We start from the raw sequence: 22,975 nt of genomic DNA on the forward strand, positions 1-22,975 counted from the left end.
GATGCTGGTATTTAAAAAGCTGAAATAGATGCTTCTCCAATAGCTACTTTGATGGGCCTTCCTAAAATCCCCCTCCATTTGGGTCCCCAGTGACTGATCCCAGAAGCTTGTTAGCTTTCAGGAGCACTGAGGGTAGAACAGCCAAAGTGAACTATTGCCAGATGATTTGTGTTGAAGAAAAATAGATGAACACGTTCTTTTAAAGAATTTTGAAATCATGCTGCCAATTCAACCCTAAACAAGAGTAAAGTAGTGCAGTGCCCGAGTGGCTCTGGTTCTGACTCATTGAGGGAAAGGACGGCATCCAGGGGCTGGGTAAGAACATGGTGAGCATCTGCTGCACTTTTACCAGAAGATTCAGGGGTTCTGCCTCTGGAAAGAATTAGTACTATAAGAGTAAAAATTGTTCTTTGCTTTGGGGTACACACATTGACTGACTGTCAGACTCAAAGCCAAGTTGGTCTTTTCTGAGACGATTGAGAATCAGGAGAGTTTCATTTCTAGCCACCTGGATTCTGTCCAGCACATTCTGGCTGCAGGGTTTCTGATCTAAATTCTTTGCCTGTGTGTACCCAGATTGTGCCTTGCCAGTACATGCTGCAGACAATGAAGGATGAACAAGTTTTCTACATTCAGCACTTGAAGTCCATGGCATTTTCAGTGTACTGCCAGTGCAGACGGCCTCTACCCACCCAGATCCACATTAAATCTCTCACAGGCTTTGGACCAGCAGCCAGCATTGAGATGACCCTGAAGAACCCTGAGGTCAGTACTTGGAAGATTTTGCAAATGGTGACTCTGTTTGGCAGACTGCATCGTGGTTTGAGTGATGATGCAATTTTAACTTTTGCTGAGACCAACTAGATTCCTTAAACTAAATTCCTTAAACTGTAAAACAAAAGGATTATGTCCTGTAAATTAAAACATTTTTTGAAAAATGTGAGCATTTCTGCTATTCCAACCTTTAGGAGATAAGGAACTAATATCTTTCACCTTGCTAATATCCCACATTTTTCTTTATTCATTGAGTCCCTTATTTCCTTTACTTTCTGAAGCTGAATTATGCCTTATATCAATTATCCCTCTTTGCCTTTTCCCATGTCTTTTACCTCCCTGTCATTGATACCACTGATAGGTTTAAAAAAAAAAACACAATTTTTTTAAACCTTTACCTTTTACCTAAGAATCAATACTATTTATTGGTTCCAAGGCAGAAGAGTGGTAAGGGCTAGGCAATGGGGGTTAGGTGTCTTGCCCAGGGTCACATAGCTAGGAAGTGCCTTAGTCCAGATTTGAATCCAGGACCTCCCATCTCTAGGCCTGGCTCTCCATCCATTGAACCACCTCAGTGCCCCTCACTAAGTTTTTGTTGTATTCTTCTATATGCAAGAGATGTGCATGTCTCCCTGTGCTCACTCAGGCTCTGTGTCCTCGACCACATGTAGGACTGTTCCCAGGGCATTGGTGCCTCTCACTTTTTTATAGCCCATTCCCTATATGCATATGCAATGTTAAATGAGAAAGACCCATAGAAAGTTAGTGTTTGACAGATCCAGATATTGTGTGAGTATGTGTGTTTTTCTTTAATAAGGAATATGTTTGCACCTGATTTGTGGCTCTGTTCATCTTGCCTTTATGTATTCTTGTTCTGAAAGACTTGGGCAAAGAATGCTTTCCACCTCCAGAGAAAGAACTAATGGATTTGGAATGCAGATTAACACATATGATTTTTCACTGTAGTTTATTTGGTTTTATTTATATTTTATTGTTTATTTATATGGTTATAGTTTATATTGTATTGTGGTATGTTTATTTATTTATATTTATTCCATACCATATTTGAAATATGACTATTTCTCTACTTCACTAAAAGTCCCTTCTTCACTTACCCTTTTTCAGGCCAGAATTAACAAACTTTCACCAGCAGCATTGTGTCCACTTCTAAATTCACTGTGTAAAAGAAACATTTGCTAACATTACATTTCACTTTTCAAAAAAATTGTATATCCTTAGGTGTCAGTGTGGTGCAGTGGGAAGAGTGTGGGGTTTTATGTCTGAAGGTCCCTTAATCTCTTTGGGCCTTTATTCCTTCACTGTAGAGGAGGAGGTGAGGTGACCTCTCAGGGCCCTTCCTGCTCCAAATCCTATGAGGACCCTCCACTCAAAATAAATCTTTGAAAAGATTGACAATTAATTTTTTTTAATTTTGTAAAAATATTTTATTTTACCAATTACATGTGATAACAATTTTCTTTCTAAGTTTTCTAAAAGTTCTATGATCCAAATTGTCTTCTTCCCTCTCTTCCCTCCCTTTCCCAGAGATGGTAAACAATTTGATCTGGGTTATACATGTATTACCATATAAAACATTTTTCCATATTGTTCATTCTTGTAAGAAAAATCATATAAAACCAAAGACCCAAAATAAAAATCCAAATAAACTACAGTAAAAAAAGTATATGTTGATCTGCATTCCAGCTCCACCGGTTCTTTCTCTGGAGATGGGTAGCATTCTTTGTCTAAGTCCTTCAAAACAAGATAGATGATTTCTGACTTTAAATCTGGTCATGTGTAATACTAATGGTTTTTCTCTTCAGCATGTATGTGATGTTTTGTAAGGAGCCAGTTTAGAACTGAAGTAGTTTCCCTCATGCTTGTTCCAGTTAGTTGATCAAGAAACACTTATTCAACACCTACTTTGCACTAGTCACTATAGAGAAAAGAAGAGCAAGAGACTGTCAGTGCCCTGGAGGAGCACAGAGTCAGCATCCAAAGGGCTCTGTACAAGCAATCGGTGGACAGGATATTAGATAATGAACAGAGGGAAGGCACTAACATTCAAGGTGATCAGGAAAGGCTTTATCTTGAATGGAGAATCTTAGCTGGGACTTGAGGGAAGCCAAGAGAGGGAGATGAAGATGAAAAGAATTCTCTCAATAGGCTGAGTAAAATGACATGCACACTTTATAAAATATTTTAGTGCTAATGTTTTTTTAAAAAATAAAATTTCCTGAATTTGCTACTGGTCAATTTATCTTATTGTCACTGTTTGAATTTCTTACTCTGATGAGCAACTTATCTATTATGTCATTCAGGTCTATAATTGTTTAAAAGAATTCAGAGACTTATTAGAGAAATATTATTAATTCCAGACTTTCTTAACAAGCCTGGAATCCGCTTGATCTTAGCCAAAAAAGTTGCACTGTGAGGTCAGTTCACCAATTCTCCCTACTCATTCTGCATGGCACTTCCTCCAACTCAGTGGTTTTAGTTGGTGTTCTGTTTATAATGCTCATTAATCCACATGACTGTCTTTTGTTCAGAAATCTACTTGTCATCTTTAGACAAATCTAATGTATGAAAATCTGGATTTGTAAAACAGATATATGGAGTTGATCAAATTTTACTTACCATCCAATGTCTTTTAGAAGTGAAATTTCCTACTGTCTATAAATGTTCATTTCATTAAATTTGCTCTGAATGTGACTTCTCAGGACCACGGCCACTGAACAACAGTATAACATAGTTGGCCTCCTTAATCCACTTATGCAGCCCCCAGGTGTCCTTTTTGATGTTCCCCCTAGCCCCCAATTTGGCTGTCACTGTTTCCTTCCCCATCTTCATAGACATCAGGATTTCCATAGAATTTAGCACAATATGAGTCTGGTCAGCTCTGACAGTCATGGAACAGCTCTGCTTGTACCTGTAAAGTGATTGGACATTCCACTTCCTCTGCTCTCTGCCCTCCTTGAATTTGCTCTCTGTTAGTCCAGGGGTCTGATGTGAATTAGGATCAGGAAAAGATCATGAGCAACAAGAGCCTGATATTTCCTAAGACATTTGAGCAAAGATCTACCTTTTTATTACTGCCTAAAATGTCAGTATCTCAGTCAATTCTGTATATCTTTTTAACTCTCCCTAAGAAAAGGAGGAATATCAAAAAGCTATGTAGGAAAAAGAGAGAATTCTTCCTTGTTTTGATAAAAAAAAATATCTTTTTGCTAATCATAGATAAATCCCAGCAAATGGGGTACCACTAGGCCTTTGTTGATCCCTCTGATGACCAAAGTCACACTTATACAGAAAATGCTCTTTGGTGCATTGGATTGCCATGAGGCCATGTTAGGAAGATCTCTGAATGACTTCTCACATTTCCATTCTGTTGGGAGCCCTTCACCTATCAGAGGGTATCCTTTCTAACGTGCTCTGAAGCTTGGTTAAAGGATAATGATTCCATGCTCTGAACAGAACTGAGAAATACTGGGTGGAGGTTTTTGCTACATCATTGAAATCTTTGACTTCCAGGGATGATGCTTCAAAATGCCACATTCTCTCTTTTCATGGAATTTTAAATTTTAGGATTGTGGCAGGCCTACCTTACTTTAGTCTTCAGAGGCTTGCAGTCCGATTTCAAAATTACAGCCCTGACATATAATGCTATTTAAGTTAAATGACATTTGTGGTCTGGAACAAATCATGTGTTCTATTTTATAAAAATATAAATATTTATAATAAATATAAATGAGGATGACAACTATGCTTTTACAATCTGCCACAGTTAAGCAATTACTTTTAAGTTATTTGATTTCAGTTACAATTAATGCTTTGAATTCTTAGGTTTCTTTTTTAAATAGCTATTTTATTAAATAAGGAAGTGTTGATTTTGATTGGGTTTTCGAGTTAGTATCACTTAGGAGACCGTCTTGCCCTTGCCAGTATCATTATTTACATAGTAACATAGAGTTCCGCACAACCCTTTAGTCTTCATCTCGTTGGATATTATCATGTGCTGTTTTGTGTTTATGCAGACATGATGTTATAGGCTGGCTCTGTGCTGATATTGATTTTGCCTTTGATTTCAGCGGCCCAGTCCAATCCAGCTTTACTCCCCTCCTTTTATATTGGCACCAATCAAAGACAAACAGACAGAGCTGGGAGAGACATTTGGAGAAGCCAGCCAGAAGTATAACGTGCTCTTCGTTGGCTATTGTTTGTCCCATGATCAGCGCTGGCTCTTAGCCTCTTGCACTGACCTCCATGGAGAATTATTGGAAACTTGCATTGTAAATATTGATTTACCAAACAGGTAGGAACCTTGGCTTTTCCAGGACACATGGATCAATATCTTGTCCATCCTCTTTTCTTTTGTCATGTGCATGAACCTTTCCATTTTCTTTTCCATATGCAGTTGGCACAGTATGTTTTGTCTCTTTTGGGTTTTTGAGGGGGAATTGGGGCATTTGATGATGGAGGATGGATCAGAGTGACACACTCAGAGGAAATTTGCTTCATCCTTTATTTTTTATACTCCCTTCCTCTTCAGATCCCGGAGGAGTAAAGTGTCTCCACGAAAAATTGGGCTCCAAAAGTTATGGGAATGGTGCATTGGGATCGTTCAGATGACATCACTGCCTTGGAGAGTTGTGATTGGGCGCCTTGGGAGACTTGGCCATGGGGAGTTAAAAGGTAAATAGATCTTGAAGCCAGGCAAAGGAGGATGTTATAGAAGGAGCTTGGGATCATTACAGAAGAACTGAAAATAATTAGCTGCTTCAAATGATGTCAGATTGCTACATCTGGGTCTCTCTCCAGGACAGAATATCACCTGTGTCCCAGCTAGTGACTTGTCTAGTTAATTGTTAGGATTTAGAGACCATTTAAAGAAATGTCAAAAAGACAGTGTGACCTAATGAGTAGAGGACTGGCATAGAAGACAGGGAAAGTGAGGTTCAGATCCTGCCTCTGGCAGAGATAGGACCTCTTGGTATCTTGGCAACTCTGTAAATGAAGTGTCAAGCAGGTACAGTTTTGCCACTGATAGAGAACATCTCCTCCCTGGGAGTTCTTTATTCCAGGGGAAGCATAGGCCCACTTTATGCACACCCCCCATCCCTTCCAACAACAACAACAAAAAGGAATCACATAACATAGTAATGACTATAATCTGCTTGTTTTAAAAATCCATTTATTGTTGACTTTTTGGTAGCACATTTCACCTAAAGAACTTGGAGAGCTGTACACAGGACTCTCAAGCTATTCTTAACATGTCCCCTAATCCAGCTTGCTAGACTTGTAGCAAGTATCACCAATTGCTGCAGGGATTTTTCCCTAGTGTTTCTAATTTGTAGGAATGTTATTCTGACAATAAGGCTATTAGTAGTCTGAAGGGATACAGTAATAATGTTGAGAGAATCATCATTTCATTTCTTTATTTCTCAAATCATTTCTTTGAAACTCAAATTTTTCTTTTTAATACAAGATCCTTCTGTATTTGTTGATTATTGATTCCAAAAAAGCATTTGCCTTGGTAAGGCAAAATGGAACCTTACCTATTCACTAATAAGGGAGACTCCATTCATATTTTATGATTCCTTGATGATGCAATATAAATGATATTTTTGTTCAGTTAGTCACCAGCTATTTACTTAGCATCTAGAATGTACGAGACACAGAGTTAAACAGTAGAGATAGAAAAAAAAAGGGCAAAAATAGCTCCTACCTTTAGGGAGTTCCCATTCTAATGGGGGAGATGACATATAAACAATCTGGTACTTATAAGGTATATGGTAAACTGGAAACAAGCTCAGAGAGAAAACCTGAAAGATGAGGAATCCTGGGAAGGTTTTCTTGTAGAACGTAGAATCTTACTTGAGACTTGAAGGAAGCCAATGAATCTCTGATCACAAATATCCACCAAATGTAATAGAGAGAGACACATTTTTGCCAGAGGTATAATCTAATGTTATGGAATATGGACCATAAAAAAGCCAAATATAAGAATGTTCCCATTGATGGAGAGTTTCTATAACCAATCAGCTCATGATATTATTTTGCTTAAACACATTCCAGGGCATTAGAAGTCCCCTCAACTTGATCCATGGTCCATAAATAAATAAGAGACAAGAAAAAAGAAATTGATGAAGAATTTTAAAATTCCAGTACTTTAGTCACATAAAGATGGCCTTGGGAAGTCTAGTTAACACAACAATCACTCTTGCTGTTCCTACCAAACAGAAAAAGTGTCTAGTAGAGACTCAATGATGATTAGTATATCTTTCATTCCAAGATGAGTCCCTTGCTAAATTCAGAGAAGGTCATCAATAGATTTTCCCTAAAAGGATGATTTCTTGACCATTGCAGCCAAGAGTTGGGAAATGTCTGGCTTTCTGGTTCTCTCACTTTCTTTCTGGCTTTCTGGTTCTCTCACTTTCTTAACTTTATGGTGCCAGGGAAAGATTTTAAATTACAAGTGAATTTCCCAACTTACTTGATATGGGGAGTTTCCACAGCAATGCTTTCTTTTGCCTATGATATTAAAGTTTCCAACAACAACAATAAAATGCAAAAATTCTTCTACTAATATTATCACATAAGGGTTGTTTTCCGAGTCATTGGAGGGAATATTCAGTCTAATTAAATCAGAGATCCTTGAGTTGCTAAACTTGGGGAAGGGAAAAGAGAAGAAGGGAGGAAAAGAGAAAGCAAAACAAAGACAACTATTTCTTAGGGACTTTGGGCATGGGCTAATTTAATTAATTTATTTAGCATAGCTGCTCTCATTCCTAGGGAATAGGCAATGGGACATTCAAGGCAGCAGAGAGAACTGAGAGTCAGATAGGAGTGATAGTATAATATTCAGGTGAGTCTTCTCTTTTGGAAAGTTATTGGGGGCAGCTAGGGGGTTCAGGAGATAGAGAGCCAGGCCTAGACATGGGAGGTCATAGGTTCAAGTAGGACTTCAGATATGTCTTAACTCTATTACTTTGGGCAAGTCATTTAACTCCTATTGCCTAGCCTGCACTACCTTTCTGCCAAGAAAAAGTTATTAAGGGATACATTTTGTCCTGTTTTTATGATCAAAGGGAGGCCCCCATTCCCTCTCATATAGCTCCCTTCTTTAACAGGAGAATGGGAATAGGGACATCTCTCAGAAGGCTGAGAGGATAAAAGTTGTTGTGATTTCATTAAGAGACCCAGGGACAAGATTAAATTTCAGTTCATCAATGTACACAAAACTCCTTTCCTTGGGTCAAAGAGCTTTATCATTCTTGGGTAGAGGAAACAGACCTGAAATTTAGTCTCAGGAGGAGGGCCCCATGTATGTTCTTAATCTTCAGAGTGCTTGTGATGAAGTATTCACCTTGACTGCCTTTTTTCCTCTTCCTTATTTGGTTTGAAATCTGTAGTTCACATCTGCTTGCTTTTTGGTGGTTTTTCACATGTGCTCTTCATGTTACACTCAGAGCTCTTATTTCAAGTATGGTAGTTTGAAGTGTGTTCAGGAGATGAAAATAATTTTTCTTTCACCTGCTCTTTAGAAAGAGAAATAGGGTTTTTGAAAGAAGATTTGGGTATAAAGGCTTGTGAGAGAGTGACACTTGTGCATTTCTAGGAGAACTTTTGCAGCCTTGGGTATGTTGGGATGTTAAAAAAGATTGAAGGCCAAGTGCTTTCAACCTCTGAGAGTTTGGAAATCCCACAGAAATGCTCCCCTTTGAGGGTCTTCGTGCTTTTGTGCATTGACAGTGAGGAAAAAGAAAAACATGAGAGAAAGTGTGTGTTTTGTTTTTCAGAGCAATTAGTAGGACATGATGATTGGCTATCAATTGAACATGACCTTCCTTGCACAGGCCTCCCCCTTCTTCCCAAATCTAAAGTAGAATGCCTTTATTCTCTGGCATTTGTTACCCTTCTCTTTTAAAAACAAAGTGAATAAAGAGAGTTGATAATCTATAATTAAATAATCCAAGATAGAGACCAACCAAGCTCAGAACTGAAGAAAAGTCCATATAGGAATAGGGAAAAATTATTCCTTTTATATAGAAGAATTAGAAAAGGAGTTAAGGTGTGTGATAACATACTATTAAATTCCATTGGGGCAGCTAGATGGCTCAGTTGTTAGAGTGCCAGGCCTGGGGTTAGGACTTGGGTTCAAATCTGGCCTCAAGATACTTCTTAGCTATATGTTTGCTTAGAGTTATTACTAAGACAGAAAGTAAGGGTTATTTTAAAAAACATTGCCATTCAAAAGCATTCTTAAGTGGTCCATATGGGGTGCTTTATAAAATATATTGCCAGGATACTTCCCTTTGAGCCCTTTAAAAATAAGTTTCCCCCTAGGTGTATTTAGTTTGAAGAATGATTTTTTTTTATTTTGAGAAAGAATTTCTATAGTGTAATTACTGGTCTTTACACTGTTTTAATTTTACAAGTGTTAGGTGATATGATCTTGTGGTGGGAAGAGAAATTGAGATCAGGAGATTTTCAACTAGAAGGAACTTTGAAGGACATCTGGTCTTAATCCCTCATTTCCCAGATTGTGTGGAATAAAGCTGAAATTCAGTGTTAGGCCTTCTAATTCGCCTGATAGGTGGGGGAGGGGAAGAGAATAATGACCATGTATATAGTACCCATTGTGTGCCAAGCATTGTACTGATTTGTAAATACTATCTCACATGATCCTGAAATTGTGCCTCTCCCAGTGCTCAGCCAAATGGAAGAAACAGAGATGTACCATTTTCTGTGAGCAATTAAAGCATGTCAGTAGAGCCAAAGAGAGAACTAATAGCTGTGAAAGACTGAAGTTACCTTTTGTTTCAGACTGGAGCATCCTTCTGGGTGAATGTTCACTGCAGACAATCAGCAAACAGCTGAAGGAGGCATGCCGCATGTGTGGACTCTCAGCCGCAGATTCACCTTCCATCCTCAGTGCCTGCCTGGTGGCCATGGAGCCCCAGGGGGCCTTCGTTGTGATGCCAGGTAAAGCCCTCTATCCAGAGGAAGAGTTTGTCCAAGCTGGGACAGGATCTTGCCTGCTCTTCTTGTGGAAGAGAGGGAGCGGTATTGGCTAGGGTCTGCGTTTAGTTTGCTAGATTTACAGTAACTAAATGGCTGGACCCAAAGAGCAGGTATCGGTTAGTCAGCTAGTGCTTGTTAACTGAATGCTCTACGCCAGACACTGTACTAAGAGCTGAGCAGACGAAGAAAGACACAACCAACCAGGTCGGAAGTCCCGTTCTCCGGGAGCTTGTAGTCTAATGGAAGGCCATGTGCAAACAATTGTGTACAAACAAGGCATACACAAGACGAGCTGAGTTTGGGCCCAGAGGCAACGAGCTAAGCCTAAGGAAGCTTTCCTGTAGAAGGTGGAGCTTTAACAGAGTCTTGAAAGAAGCCCGCAGACAGAGACAGGAGTGGGCTGGGTAGCAAAGCATGGCACATGGAGAACAGCCAGGCAAATACTCACAGGAGGGAGATGAATTTTCTTGTTCATGGTGCAGCAAGGAGGTTAGTGCCACTGGATCACAGAGCATGTGTCCGGAGGTGTAAGGTATTGTGATATATGACCAGGAAGGGAACACACACACACACGCGCACACACACACACACGCACACGCACACACACGCACGCACACACACGCACACACACGCACACACACACACACACGCACACACACACACACACGCATGTGTGAACTAGAGGGAGAGAGAGAAAGAGTTGAGAGAATGGAGAGGAGAAAAGATTGATCTTCCCCTCTCTTCCCTTTGGGTAAGGTAACCCAGTCTTGTCTCCCTGAGGGGAAAAGTATGTTTCCTCAGAGGATGGTTCTGGGAGGTGGAGGTTAAGAACTAGAGGAAAGAGCTTTGGTAAGATGACACAATGCCTCCCCTTTGGTCCCAATTATTGCTGAGAGGCAGGATGAATCCTTCTTCCTCTGGATTCCTCAGGTACCTAACTGTCCCTTCCTCCCCAAGACCTCGGGCTACCCCACAGCCCAGGAGAGATGATTGCTCCTTAGATCTGATTACTTGGATCACTGTGATCCTTAGTTAACCTTCCCTTTGGGGAGAGAGGTGTGATTCTCCCCAAGTCTTCTGTCCCCTTTCTTAGTCTCAGAAACTAGCCAAATTCAATTCTAAGGTAGCAAACAATTTATTTGGGTTCACACAGGGAAGGGAGAGATAAGGGTGTCAGGTGCGGAGAGTTGGGTAAGCAGGAAGCCTTATTGATTGACAGACTGACCCTCCCCAAAATTTTGGGGTTTAGGCGCTCTGCCTTGACCCCTCTTCCAGTCAGCTGCTGGTTTAGTCCCTACTCCTGAGCTAATCTAGCTTGAGTATTGGAGTCCAGGACAAGTTAAGGAGAGAGATGGAGACTAAATCTTTGGAGAGAGGATTTCTCTGTAGACGGCTTTCTTCAAAGTCCCAGTTCACAATATCTTAAGATGAGTGAGAGATATTCAGGGGTTACCTGGGAAGCAGTTGATCTCCAGAGAGACCCAAGCTTAGGAGATCTGCTTCTCAGGCTCCCAACTGTGAAGAAGTGCCAGAGCAGTTGGAGTTCTTCTAGTTTCTGTTCTCTGACTGGAATCTTGAGTTTTTTTCTCTTTTCTCTTTTCTTTCTCTCAGCCTAGGGTACACCTACCCCACTCACTCTCTGTTCCGTATACACTTGGATTTGATTCTCTCTTCCAGTATGAAAATACTGAAAGGAAGGGAATGAGGCTAGACTGTGAAGGCTTTACAAGCTAAACAGTGCAGCTCAGGGGATAGAGTGCCAGTCCTGGAGATAGGAGGTCCTGGATTCCAATTTGACCTCCGACACATCTTAGCTGTGTGACCCTGGACAAGTCACTTAACCCCGATTGCCTAACCCTTACTCCCCTTATGCCTTGGAACTGATACTTAGGATCAATTCTTAGACAAAAGAGCAAAATGATGTTGTTGCTTTTTAAGCCAAACAGGATTTAATATTTAATTGTGGAGATGAATGTAGGAGTTTATTGAATAGGGGGGATGACCTGCACTGTGACAGCCAAGTAGAGGATGAATTGGAGTAGCAAGAGGTTTGTGGCAGGAAGACCCCACCAGGTGATGAAGGCCTGCATTAGAGCAATGCCAGCATAAGGGAGAGAAGGGGATATATTTGAGACCTGCTGCAAAGATGCCATCTCATATCTATTTCACATATCTACAGGTCTTGGCAATGGCTTGGATTGGGGGGAGAAGGGGATAGGTAGTGAAGATCCAGGGTGACTTCTAAGTTGTGAGCCTGAGGGACCAAGAGGAAATTATTGCCCTCAAGGTTACAAGGAAAGCTTGAAAAAGGTCTGGGGGAAAATAAGTTTGGTTTTGGATATGTTTCCGGAATTTTACTGAGAATCTAATTTGGATTATTTCAAATGTTGGAGATATTTGACTGAAGGTGAGCAGAGACTTTTTTATTTGACAAGTGGGTCTGAGAACCATCTGCATAGAGATTAATCCATGGGGGCTGATCAGATCCAGAAATGAAATAGTCGAGAGGGCTCAAACCAGAGCTCTGTGGTCTGCCCACAGTGGATGCCGATCCACCAAAGGAGCTGGAGAAAGAGAAGTCATACAGGGAGGAGGAGAACAAAAGAGAGGGGCATCATGAAAAGGACAGTAAAAAGAAGCTGAGTTGATAGTCCATGGAATTTGGTAAGTCTAGAGAGTCATTTCAGTTGAGCGAGGAGGTTGGAAGTCAAATTGTGGAGAGTTTCTGTGTCAACGATATGATCCCATTTTTGTCTAGTCATTGAATGTTGACTCTCTTCTCGAATGACCATCTTATATTTGGAATTGTGAAATTTCCCTTCTTGTGGCCATGCTAAAACAGCAGGTTGGTGCCTCAGGGCCCCCAAATGAGGAAGGGGTGCAATCCTTCTCTTATAGATGCTGTCACCATGGGCTCTGTTTTTGGCCGCAGTACTGCACTGAACCTCCAGTCATCTCAGCTCAACACACCTCAAGATGCTTCTTGTACCCACATCCTGGTGTTTCCAACATCTTCAACTATCCAAGTGGCTCCGGCCAACTACCCAAATGAAGATGGCTTCAGCCCCAACAATGGTGAGTGCCGGTGCTGTTCTCTTTGGCCCAGATCAGAGCTTCTTAACACAAAGGAGGTTTGTGCCCTTGACTTCTTTGGCAATCTGGTAAAGCCTATGCAGACCCCTTCTCAGAATGAGGTTTTTAAGCAATTGAAGGACATGCTTGATTTCCACTAGAGGTTAATGAAATTGAAGAAGCAATTTTTTCTGCCTTTCACAGAACCACCTCCACCCCTCTGAAATCTGGCCATGGACCCTGGACCCTAGGTTAGGTCCCTTGCTCAGACCATTATTTAAGAAAAGTAGAAAAATAGGAACTGTTTTCAGAGAATAATGTATAAAGGAGATGAGAAGTTAAGGGGTGACCGCTTCTCATTTCAGTGCCCCAAGCATTATATAGGAACTGACTGCCATGTGTCTGGTCCTGTGCTAGGCTCTGGGGAATCCAGAACATCCCACCCATTAGGAGCTTATAGTCTCATTGGAGGTGTGAATACATGAAAACTACATACAGAGCAAATAAAGATAATTTTTTGGGAGTAAGGGGAGTGCTAACATTTCTGGGGACTGATAAAGGTCTCCTAGAAGAGGTGGTGCCTGAGCTGGGCTCTGGAGGGAGTCCAGGATCCAACCCAGAAGAAGTTTGTAGTGGGCTGGATTTTGGGTGTGTGGGCTGTGTGAAAAGCCTAGGGACGGCAGTTGAGACTATCAAGTTGGCCAGATTAGGAGTGAATACAAGATGCACCTGGCTATAAAATGGAAGCAGGCTGAGACTGGAGATGGGGAAGGGGCAGCTCACCTCACTCTGGTTTCCTGTAAGCTGTGTAAAGGGACCTTGTGTCTCCATAGTCATATTCCCAAGCTACTATGTCTTATCTGTAGTAGCAACTAAATAAAACCTATTGGTCCTAATCTTAAAATAGTTCTTAGTAAAAAAATTCATAATAAGGCAATTTAATTGTCCGTTTAGTGTCTCTTCATTGTTTTTTGCTTTCCTTATTATAGGCATTTTAAAGAAGCTTTTTAAAAATTGCTTTTAAAGTAAATAAAGTGGTGCTTTTAAAAAACAACCCAAACACCTTTTGCCTTTAAAAAGGCACAGATTCTTGATCTGTTTTGGCATTTGAGCAAGGCCTCCCTCCCAAAAGAGAGGCCACCTCTGTTAATATACACTCATGAAGACATCCTCTCCCAGGTCTGGAATCCTAGCTGAAAGCAGGATCTGCAAATATTAACCTGTATTAACTTGACTCTTGGTCCTTCCCATGCTAATTAGAAGCATGTACATAGAAGGGCATTTTCTAAGTGGTGTGAAATTTAACTTTCCTAATTCTCTTCTGTTTAACAATTAAACTGCTTCCTTAACTCTGTAGTTATCTTGTGTCTTTGGAGGCCAAGCAGAGCAGAGCTAGCTTTGATTCAGATAGGCAAGTTGGAGAATAAGGCCCAAGGTCCTGGAAGCTCAGCCTGTTCTGGCCCTTCCCTCCTCTGCCAACCAGTTAGGCCTCTGTTTCACTCTGTCTTTCAAACTGGCTGTTACTTATCCTATCTCTCCCCCCCCCCCCAAGTTTACAACTTTGAGCTCCCTAGAAGCTTACTCCTGCTATGCTAATTGACAACACGAATCACATTTCTGAGCTAAAACTCACCTGTTCTTCTGAAACTGAGATGGTATTCTAGGCAATCCCAGGAAAGTCATTTGGTCTAACAGACCAAATACAACATTTAGAGACAACAACTATAAGTTCTAATCACTGGTCATTCCCCAAAGGACCTTATGGACATTCTTAACCCCTGAATGCACCATTTCCTTTTCTATCTGCAGACAGAAATGTATTTCATCCAAGAGCTTGGTAAAGGAGCACCCAAAGTTAAATAACTGATCCTTTATTTACTAGAAATTAGCTAGTCAGTTAATATGGTTTAAGCACTTCCTATGTGCCAAGTTCTGTGCTAAGCTCTGGGCTTATAAAATGAGACTAATGACCGCCTGCCCTCAAGGAGCTGACAGTCTAATGGGGGAGACAACGAGGAAACACCCATGTACAAAGCCAGCTCCAGACAGGAAAATAGGAAATCATTAACTGGGGGAAGGCGCTGGAAAAAGCTTCCCGCAGAAGGGAGGGTGCCAGCTGAGATTCAAAGGAACCCCTCCCATCTGAGCGAGGGGTTCAGTGGCGGGGGAGCCCATCTACCTGAGCCCGAGGTCCAGGGTGCGCCGCGTTTGGGCAGTGCAATTCAGAGGAAGACACAGATGAAGTGGACCTGGCTGGGCCGTGCCTGAGGGATCGGGGATAAAGTATCTATAAAGAAGGGTTACAAGGCCAGAGATCCTCCTAGTCTGAGGGGCTTCATTGTGGAAGGGTGTTCCAGGCGGCTGCAGGGACTCGTCTGCCTCTCCCTGGAACGACAAACACTGCTCATTGCAGGCCAGTGGACAACCACAGGGTGAGCGGTGAGGAAGGGGGTGGCGAGTTGAAGGGTCTGCTGGATTGGCTTTTCAGCTCCAGTGTCGGGGCTGCTGCCCAGCTCAGCGCCAGGAGTGAATGGTCTCTCCGTGCATTTCTGCCTCAGCTTCTCATACCCCATCCAGTCCGTCTTCCTCTCTGCCACCAAGATGGTTGTCCTTCAGTGCTCTTCCTACCACTGTCCTCCTCGCCCCCCATCAACTCCAGACTCCCTATTGCCTTGAGGGTCCAAGATGAGCTCTTTTGTTAATCTTTTAAAGTCCTCTGCAAACTGGACCTCCTGCATTTCCAAACTTATTTCTCAGCAGTTCTCTTCTCTTGATGGCCTAGTAGAGAAAGCGCAGGGCCTGGAGTCAGGAAGACTTTTGAGTCCAAATTCAGCCTCAGACAATTCCTAGCTGTGGGACCTTGGGCAAGTCACTTAGACTGTCTGCCTCAGTCTCCTCAAATGTAAAATGGGGATGGTAATAGTACCTACATTGTTGTGAAGATCAAATGAAGTAGCATTTGTGAAGCACTGAGCCCAGTGCCCGGCACACAGTAGGTGCTACAGAAATGCTTATTCCCTCCCCCCCTCCTCATTGTCTGCCTTCTTGACCATTTCACACATAGTATCTGAGCTCTTCCAGTCTCTGCCTCTACATTGCCTTTTCCCTGAGCCTTCACCACCTACCACTTGAATCCTATTCCCTTCAAACTCAGCTGGAAGGCCATCTCTTACATGAAGCCCCTCTCCGGTCCCATCCCCATCCCATCCTGGCATCTTCCCTCAAAGAATCACCTTGCTATTTGTTTCCTGTGTATGGATGCTTTAATGTACCTGCCATCACCCCTGACATAGTAGATTCTCCTTCAAGATAGGGACTGTTTTGTTTTTGTATCCCTGAGGCCTAGCACAGTGCTTGGCACACAGTGGGTGCTTATACATAGGAGGTAGTTGGTTGATTGATTTTTCTTTATTATAAGCAAATGATTTAATAAACTTGTAGGACTGGAGGTGGAAGAGGGAATAAAGTAGGAATCATTTGGGGTGGGGTTGGACAGTTTGGCTTGGCCTAGGAAGAATACCCTATTTTCACATTGGTTCTTTGATTTGTAGAATTACATTATTAATTTTCCTTAGTGTTTTCAATTAACATGCATACTTAGAGCCTGATCAAATACAGCATGTTATAATTTAACTCAAGTTGCTGTCTGTGTTTGACTGAATATTCCATAAACACCAAATAATGCAGAGTTTGCATGTTAATGTATTTCAAAGCTTTATTTGGCAGACTGCTGAGAGCATCCATTAACCAATTATTCCATAGGTTAATTCCTCTGATGCCAATCCTTTTGGTATCTATTTCTATCATGCTGTTCTGACATGAAAACCTCTTTATTTGGTTAAGAATGGATTTTAAACAGGGGTTGGTCTTCATTTCCCCATTCAATCAGTGCTTTGCATTAGGCCATTAATGGAGATTAAAGACTGAAAGACAGAACTCTTTAGCCCTCAACAGTCTTCTCTTCATAGACAAAAGGCTGAAAATGGGCGCACAGATGTGCCAACTAGCAGCTTAGACATACATTGAAATGGGAATATGGCACAGTGTTTTTTCCTTCCTAAAATGAGATGTCATTTTTGATCCTTTTCTTTCTGTCCTTTTTCAGATGATATGTTCGATCTTCCATTCCCAGATGATATGGACAATGACATTAGGATTTTAATCACGGGGAACCTCCATTCCTCTCCAAACTCCTCACCAGTTCCTTCCCCAGGCTCTCCTTCTGGAATTGGAGTGGGCTCTCATTTCCAGCACAGTCGGGTAAGGCAGGCTTGGGCAATCACAACTCTTTTGTCTTGTAACTGGGCATCTTGGTCAACTGTCTGCTTTGGGTGTGGGAGAAGGACATGCAGGAAGAGACCTACTTTTACTCCATTTTGAAAAGAGGACAATGGAACTCAGAATAAATTTATTTGGGGGGAATGATGAAGTTTTATGTCAGAAGGTTGTTCTCTCTGCAGGTGCTGGAGTTTTATGCAAATTTTATTGACTTAACAAAAATGAAGCTTTGGGCACACGCTGTTTACAAGTTATTTTTACCCAGAGTGGCTTTTGAGAAGCCAGCTCCAGCATCATTGCTTATTTAAGATGTAAATTAATTTTGTTAATTCAAGAAAGAATTGTTGATTGTTGCATTCATTTGAGGGAAGTTTGACTCGGTTCTCTTCTCCACTCAAAACTTTGAAGCAGAGCAAAAGCCGCCTGGCTGCTTTTATTTCTTTATGCCTGCTATAATCCTTCCTATTATCAACAAGCAGAAAATAACCAAATGCTGTGCTTTCAAACTGACAAAAAAGGAAGGCTCCTTTAAGACTCAGAGTTTCAAGTTGAATGTGAAAGCATTTTAGAGTTTCCTGGATGCTGAAGAGGCAGCTGAACCTACAACTTGGTTCCCTTATAAATGCACCAGGGACAATGGAGACTGATTCAAGGATTAAGAGCCATAGAATTCCCACCATTGTTCATGTTGCATCTACTTATGGCACTCTTTTTTCTTTTGTTTTAAATTGTATGAGATTGAAGGAGTTAAGGAAATGAGCAGTAGGTGTATGAAACAAACTTTCACTAAGAAAAGTAATGTTAAGAGCATCCCTTTGGCCACAAGCAGCCTAGGGTTTCCCTTAATAGCTTTGATTTAGCTCAGTTTGGTTCTTTTCCCCAGCACTAATTTTAGTGAAGATTATTTAAAAGGAGGCAGGAAGAGTAGTCTTAGCCTGGTTAGCCACAGAACGGAATTGGCCCTGGGGGGCTCTGCCTGCCTCTGTGCTGTGGGCCTGCTGCTGAAGAGGAGTCTTCCCTCTCCTCCTGAGGCTCCAGCGACCCTATGTAGGCTTTATTACCATGGACCCATACAAGACAGAATGTCCCAGAACAACATTTCTCCTTGTCCATAAGCTAGTTCAGAACAGGTAATGGTGATACTAGCTAGCATTTATATATCCCTTATGTTACCGACAAAAGAGTGGTTGCCATAAACTGTGACTGCAAAAATATGGGTTTCAAGATTTTGAATCACCAAAACTGTAAAGATAATTTCAGCGTCTCGATTATATATCAAAAATAAGTGGTCGCCATGGGAAAAATTCTCAAATATGAAATACCCAAGTCAGCTGGGTTTTATGGAGATTTTAATTAATATAAATGAAGGAATTAAGGAAAGGGAGAGAGACAGAGTAAGAGGAAATAATAGGAAGGCTAGGGCCTAGGCTAATGGCCTAGGCTTTTCTTTTAAGAGAGAAAACTAAGTCAGGCTTTAATCACTCACCACAAGATTGTCCCAAGCAAAACTCTAGTGTTCAGAGAGACCCTCCAGGTCAGCTCCTGAGCTCAACTGATCTGAACTCTTCCCTTGAACTAGTTCAAACAGCTCCTTTTAAAGAGAATTTTTCTCCTATGTCACCTCCCCTAAATTTTCACATCTACCAATCACAGTAGACGTTTTCCAAAGGACTGAACATTCTTAATTCACATCTTGTTATCACCTTCTCTGGGTAGACTAAAACTTCTGAGTATTTCACACCTCTTCGCTAAGGTTGTCCCTTGCAAGTTGCCTGACCTTTTAGTGATTAATTTGACCTTCATAGGTACTTAGCACTCTTTTGTATTAGATCCAAAAATAGACTTAGCTTAAGGGCTTGGCCTCACTATAAGTATAGGTTGGGGACTTTTTCATTGTTCAGTAAGTTTTACAACTTTATCTTCCCCTAAATTATGCCTAAGTATGGGTGGAGTAATATAAAGTTCCCAATACATTCCTGATCAAGTACCTCCATTGTTTTAAATGGGGGATAACCTTAACCTTAAGATAATGTTCCAAGGTAGAGTTGAGAATTTTTAAGATTCACACTTGAAAGTTTGCAGAACATTCTACAATGAATGCCTTATGTGATCTTACAACAACCTTGAGAGGTTAGAGTTCTTCTTATTCCCAATTTACAGATGAGGAAACTGAAGCAGACAGAGGTAAAGTGACTTTCTCATGGTTGAGGTCAGATTTGAACACTAAGCAAGTGATTTCTGTTTTGTTTTGAAGACCCCATCCTGTCCCCAGGTCCCTAAACAGACTTAGGGAACAAAAAGTGGGAAATGATCATTTCCATAATGGGAAAATCCATCCAAGACTTCCACTAGACTTCAATGATGATGTTTCTCACCAGAGGATGCCCACAGGTCTTGTTTTAGTAATTCAGTGTGACCACTATTAAGGGGTGTGGTAATTGAGGTATAATTTTAGTTTCTAAAAGCCAACAGTGTGTGATCATTCCTTCCTGGGTCAGAGCTTTCTTCCACATGTCCTTTAATAGACTGCCACAATTTACCAACCCCAACCCCATTTTTGACAAAGGTAAAAAACAGGGGTCTGCCTCATCACAGATTTCATCCAGAGAGCCCAGGTTAAAAGGGGTATGGTGGGAAATGGTACTCTCCAAAAGAGGACCGTCCAATGCTGTTCAGAATCTGAAACTTAAATACTTCATAGGAAGAGAAAAGTCATTTCTTCTCAATGTAATTTTGCTTGAACTGTATAAGCAACAAGAAAAGCTCATGCCAACCAGGAGATAATTAGATTATTTCTGTTTTCTAACATACCTGTAGTCAGGTGAGCCACTCTGGGGGCTGTTGAACTTTCTTCAATGCCTAGTTAAGATATCAGAGCAGGAGAAGGACCTTTTTTATGATCTGCAGTATGAACATCTCACAGTTTAACTAGCTTGAAATTACACAGATTTTATGTAATGATATTGGGTTTTCTATCTAAACCAAGGGTTCTTAATCTTTGCGTGTATGTGTGTCCTGGACCTCTTTCAGCACCTTCTCAGAATCATGTTTTCAAATGCATAAAATACATGGCATTACAAAGGAAACCAATTAGATTGGAATAAAATTATCAAAAAAAAATTTTTAAACAAGTTGGGTTTTTTTTTTTTTAACCCCCACCTTCTATCTTGGAATCAGTACTGTATATTGGCTCCAAGGCAGAAGAGTGGTAAGGGCTAGGCAATGGGGGTTAAGTGACTTGCCCAGGGTCACACAACTGGGAAGTCTGAGGACAGATTTGAACCTAGGACCTCCCATCTCTAGGTCTGGCTTTCAATCCACTGAGCTACCCAGCTGCCCCTTAAACAAGTTTTAACTCAGTCTATGCCTGTAAGTCTCCATATTTCAGACTAAGAGTCTCTGCTCTAAGCCAAAGGCAAGAGGAGAAAATGAAGGGCAGTTTTGCTCCTGCTGGGCCCAGCTTCTTTCTTAGCTTTTTAGTCTTTTCAAGAGTGATAAAAGGCTAAAAGGTGAAGGAAATAACTAAGGGAAAACCTTTCTGTTAGTAGTGATGCTATCAGAGCTTCCAGTAGGGCATGACTGCATGTTAGAGCTTGGCTTCTCCACTGGGCAGAACCCTTAGTAACCTTCACAAATGTCTGCAGCATTTGTGTTAGAATCGAGGTTGGAGAGGAACAGACTGGAGGTAGCTGAGAACATACTGACTGCTGCTCTGTAGGATGGAAACATATTTTTTATTAATAAATAAATCCATGACTTGTTTTGGGCCTGGCCTTGGCCTTCAGAAGGGCATCCTCCAAGGAATGATGTGGGATAGGTGTCTTGTATTTGTATTTTAGTTAAATTTGTATTTAACTAAAGCAAAACAGTCCCACTCTAGCCTTTCCTACCAATTCCCCTTACTAATTTTTAGTAGATGGAGAGTGTCAACATTTACCCACTAAAGCTGTATTACATAGTTCAGTACTTTATTTGACTAGAGTATAGTATGAAGGACCTATTCAATGAGACCAAGTCCCTGGATGGTTCCTCTATAATAGTGATGATGATGACAATGATAACCAACATTTCTATGATGCATTAAGTTTTGCAAAACAATTTACATGTTGTCTTAGTTGATCCTCACAATAGTCCTGTGAGGTAAGTGCTATCATCATCCCCATTTTACAGTTGAGGAAGCTGAGGCAAGGGGAAGTGAAATGCTTTATTCAGGGTCACACAGCTACTAACTGTCTACGGCAAGATTCTAATTCAGATTGTCCCGAATCCAGACATTGAACTTTATCCACCATGTCATACCAATCTCTTGAGACTCCATTCTGATCTGGTCCAATCTGCTCCGTAATAGATAGTTCTTTGTAGGAACTCATGTATTATATACTCAAAACATTAGATAATTTGTGTCATTGTTCACACCAAGAGGTTTGAAATGAATGTGTGTATGGATGTCCGTGAGGATGTCTCTTAAGGTTCACAGTGCTTCCCTTATGCTTAGTGAGGCAGCAGTAGTGTCATCTGTACTAAAGAATAGCAGGATATTTATGGTGTCTGAATCCTGTTGATTGATAGTTAATAGTTCTGCTTATAATTACTTTGTTTTATTTTTGGAGAAAGAACATCAGTTTTTAATGTCTTAGTTGATGGTAAGAAGGAACCAATGAATGAAGAAATTTCTCAATTATCACTTAGGAGAGCTTTGGTGGCAGAGTTATAGGCATAAATAACCTTAATGAGAAAGGTAGCTAGATGTAGTGGACAGAGGGCTACCTCCAAATCAGTGCAATGCATCGACAAGCTTTGCCTCTGACCCACTAGGTGACTGTGGGCAAGTGGCTCAGCTTCCTAGAGATGGAGCAGGCAGTCTTGCCATTGATCTGGAGGCTGGAAGAAAACATTTCTTTACCAGAGAGCAAACTCCTTCCCCAGATCAAAATACAAAACCTCTGGCCATAGAGCTATGTCCTTGGGGCTCTGGGTTAGTGTCTCATTGCTCTCTTTGAGAGGGACCCTTGTTTGGGTTAGCTGCATGTGCCAGGAAGTTGGATCCTCAGTGTTTGCTCTTCTTCATCATCTGGTGTCCTGCCTGCAAGGGAATGAATCAGCTCAGTACAACTAGCACACTGCAGAAAGGCTTTCAAGACAAACTAACCTCCCCTGCTGAATCTCTTCCTGTGTTTTGTCTTCCTCAGAGCCAGGGTGAGCGCCTTCTTTCTAGAGAAGCCCCCGAGGAACTGAAGCAGCAGCCCCTTGCGCTGGGCTATTTTGTGTCAACGGCCAAAGCTGAGAATCTTCCTCAGTGGTTCTGGTCCTCATGTCCACAAGCCCAAAACCAGTGCCCTCTCTTCCTCAAGGTTGGTCCACACTTTAAATTCAAGTGGGTTGGGCTGACAGTGGTGCCCAAGATGCTCAGTTTTCTAGATGAACTGTCTGTCCAAAGCGGGGCCATCTCTGCTTTCCCATAAGCATTCTGTCCTGGGAGCTCCTAACGGAAACATGAATCGCCTTTCAGTGTCTCCCACATATGGTTATCTGACCTTTACTTGAAGCTCTCCACTGCCTGGGAGCTCATTGACTTGCCAGGGACACACTCCTGATGGATAGTTCTCTCCTCACCCATAGTAGAGATTGGGGGATTACTGTGGGTGAGAGCAAGACCGAGTCACCAGCCCAGGGCTAGTAACCTCTGAGCTTCCCTCGCCATCAGGCTGCCCTCCCCACAGTTGTCAGATCATTCATCTGTCCCTCTTGAATGCCCCTTGGGACACTGGCAGCTGCTGAGGAGCCCCAAACTGGGCTCCTATAGTCCTGGGCTCGATGGAGCCTGGTA

At 41.5% G+C, this 22,975-nt stretch overlaps 1 protein-coding gene across 7 annotated transcripts in view; it reads left to right on the forward strand.

Moving 5' to 3' along the window:
• Positions 1-22,975, forward strand: part of MED13L (mediator complex subunit 13L) — a 446,607-nt gene that overhangs the window by 418,763 nt on the left and 4,869 nt on the right. For all 7 annotated transcript variants that reach the window (XM_001365370.4, XM_007489989.3, XM_007489988.3 and 4 more), the window contains 7 exons: positions 577-765; positions 4,863-5,086; positions 5,324-5,466; positions 9,601-9,759; positions 12,697-12,873; positions 16,976-17,130; positions 22,338-22,499. In XM_001365370.4, coding sequence (XP_001365407.2) covers positions 577-765; positions 4,863-5,086; positions 5,324-5,466; positions 9,601-9,759; positions 12,697-12,873; positions 16,976-17,130; positions 22,338-22,499 — 1,209 coding nt within the window. The remainder of the gene's footprint in view (positions 1-576; positions 766-4,862; positions 5,087-5,323; positions 5,467-9,600; positions 9,760-12,696; positions 12,874-16,975; positions 17,131-22,337; positions 22,500-22,975) is intronic.

The sequence above is a fragment of the Monodelphis domestica genome, chromosome 3 (genome assembly GCF_027887165.1).
Source record: "Monodelphis domestica isolate mMonDom1 chromosome 3, mMonDom1.pri, whole genome shotgun sequence".
NCBI lineage: Eukaryota > Metazoa > Chordata > Mammalia > Didelphimorphia > Didelphidae > Monodelphis > Monodelphis domestica.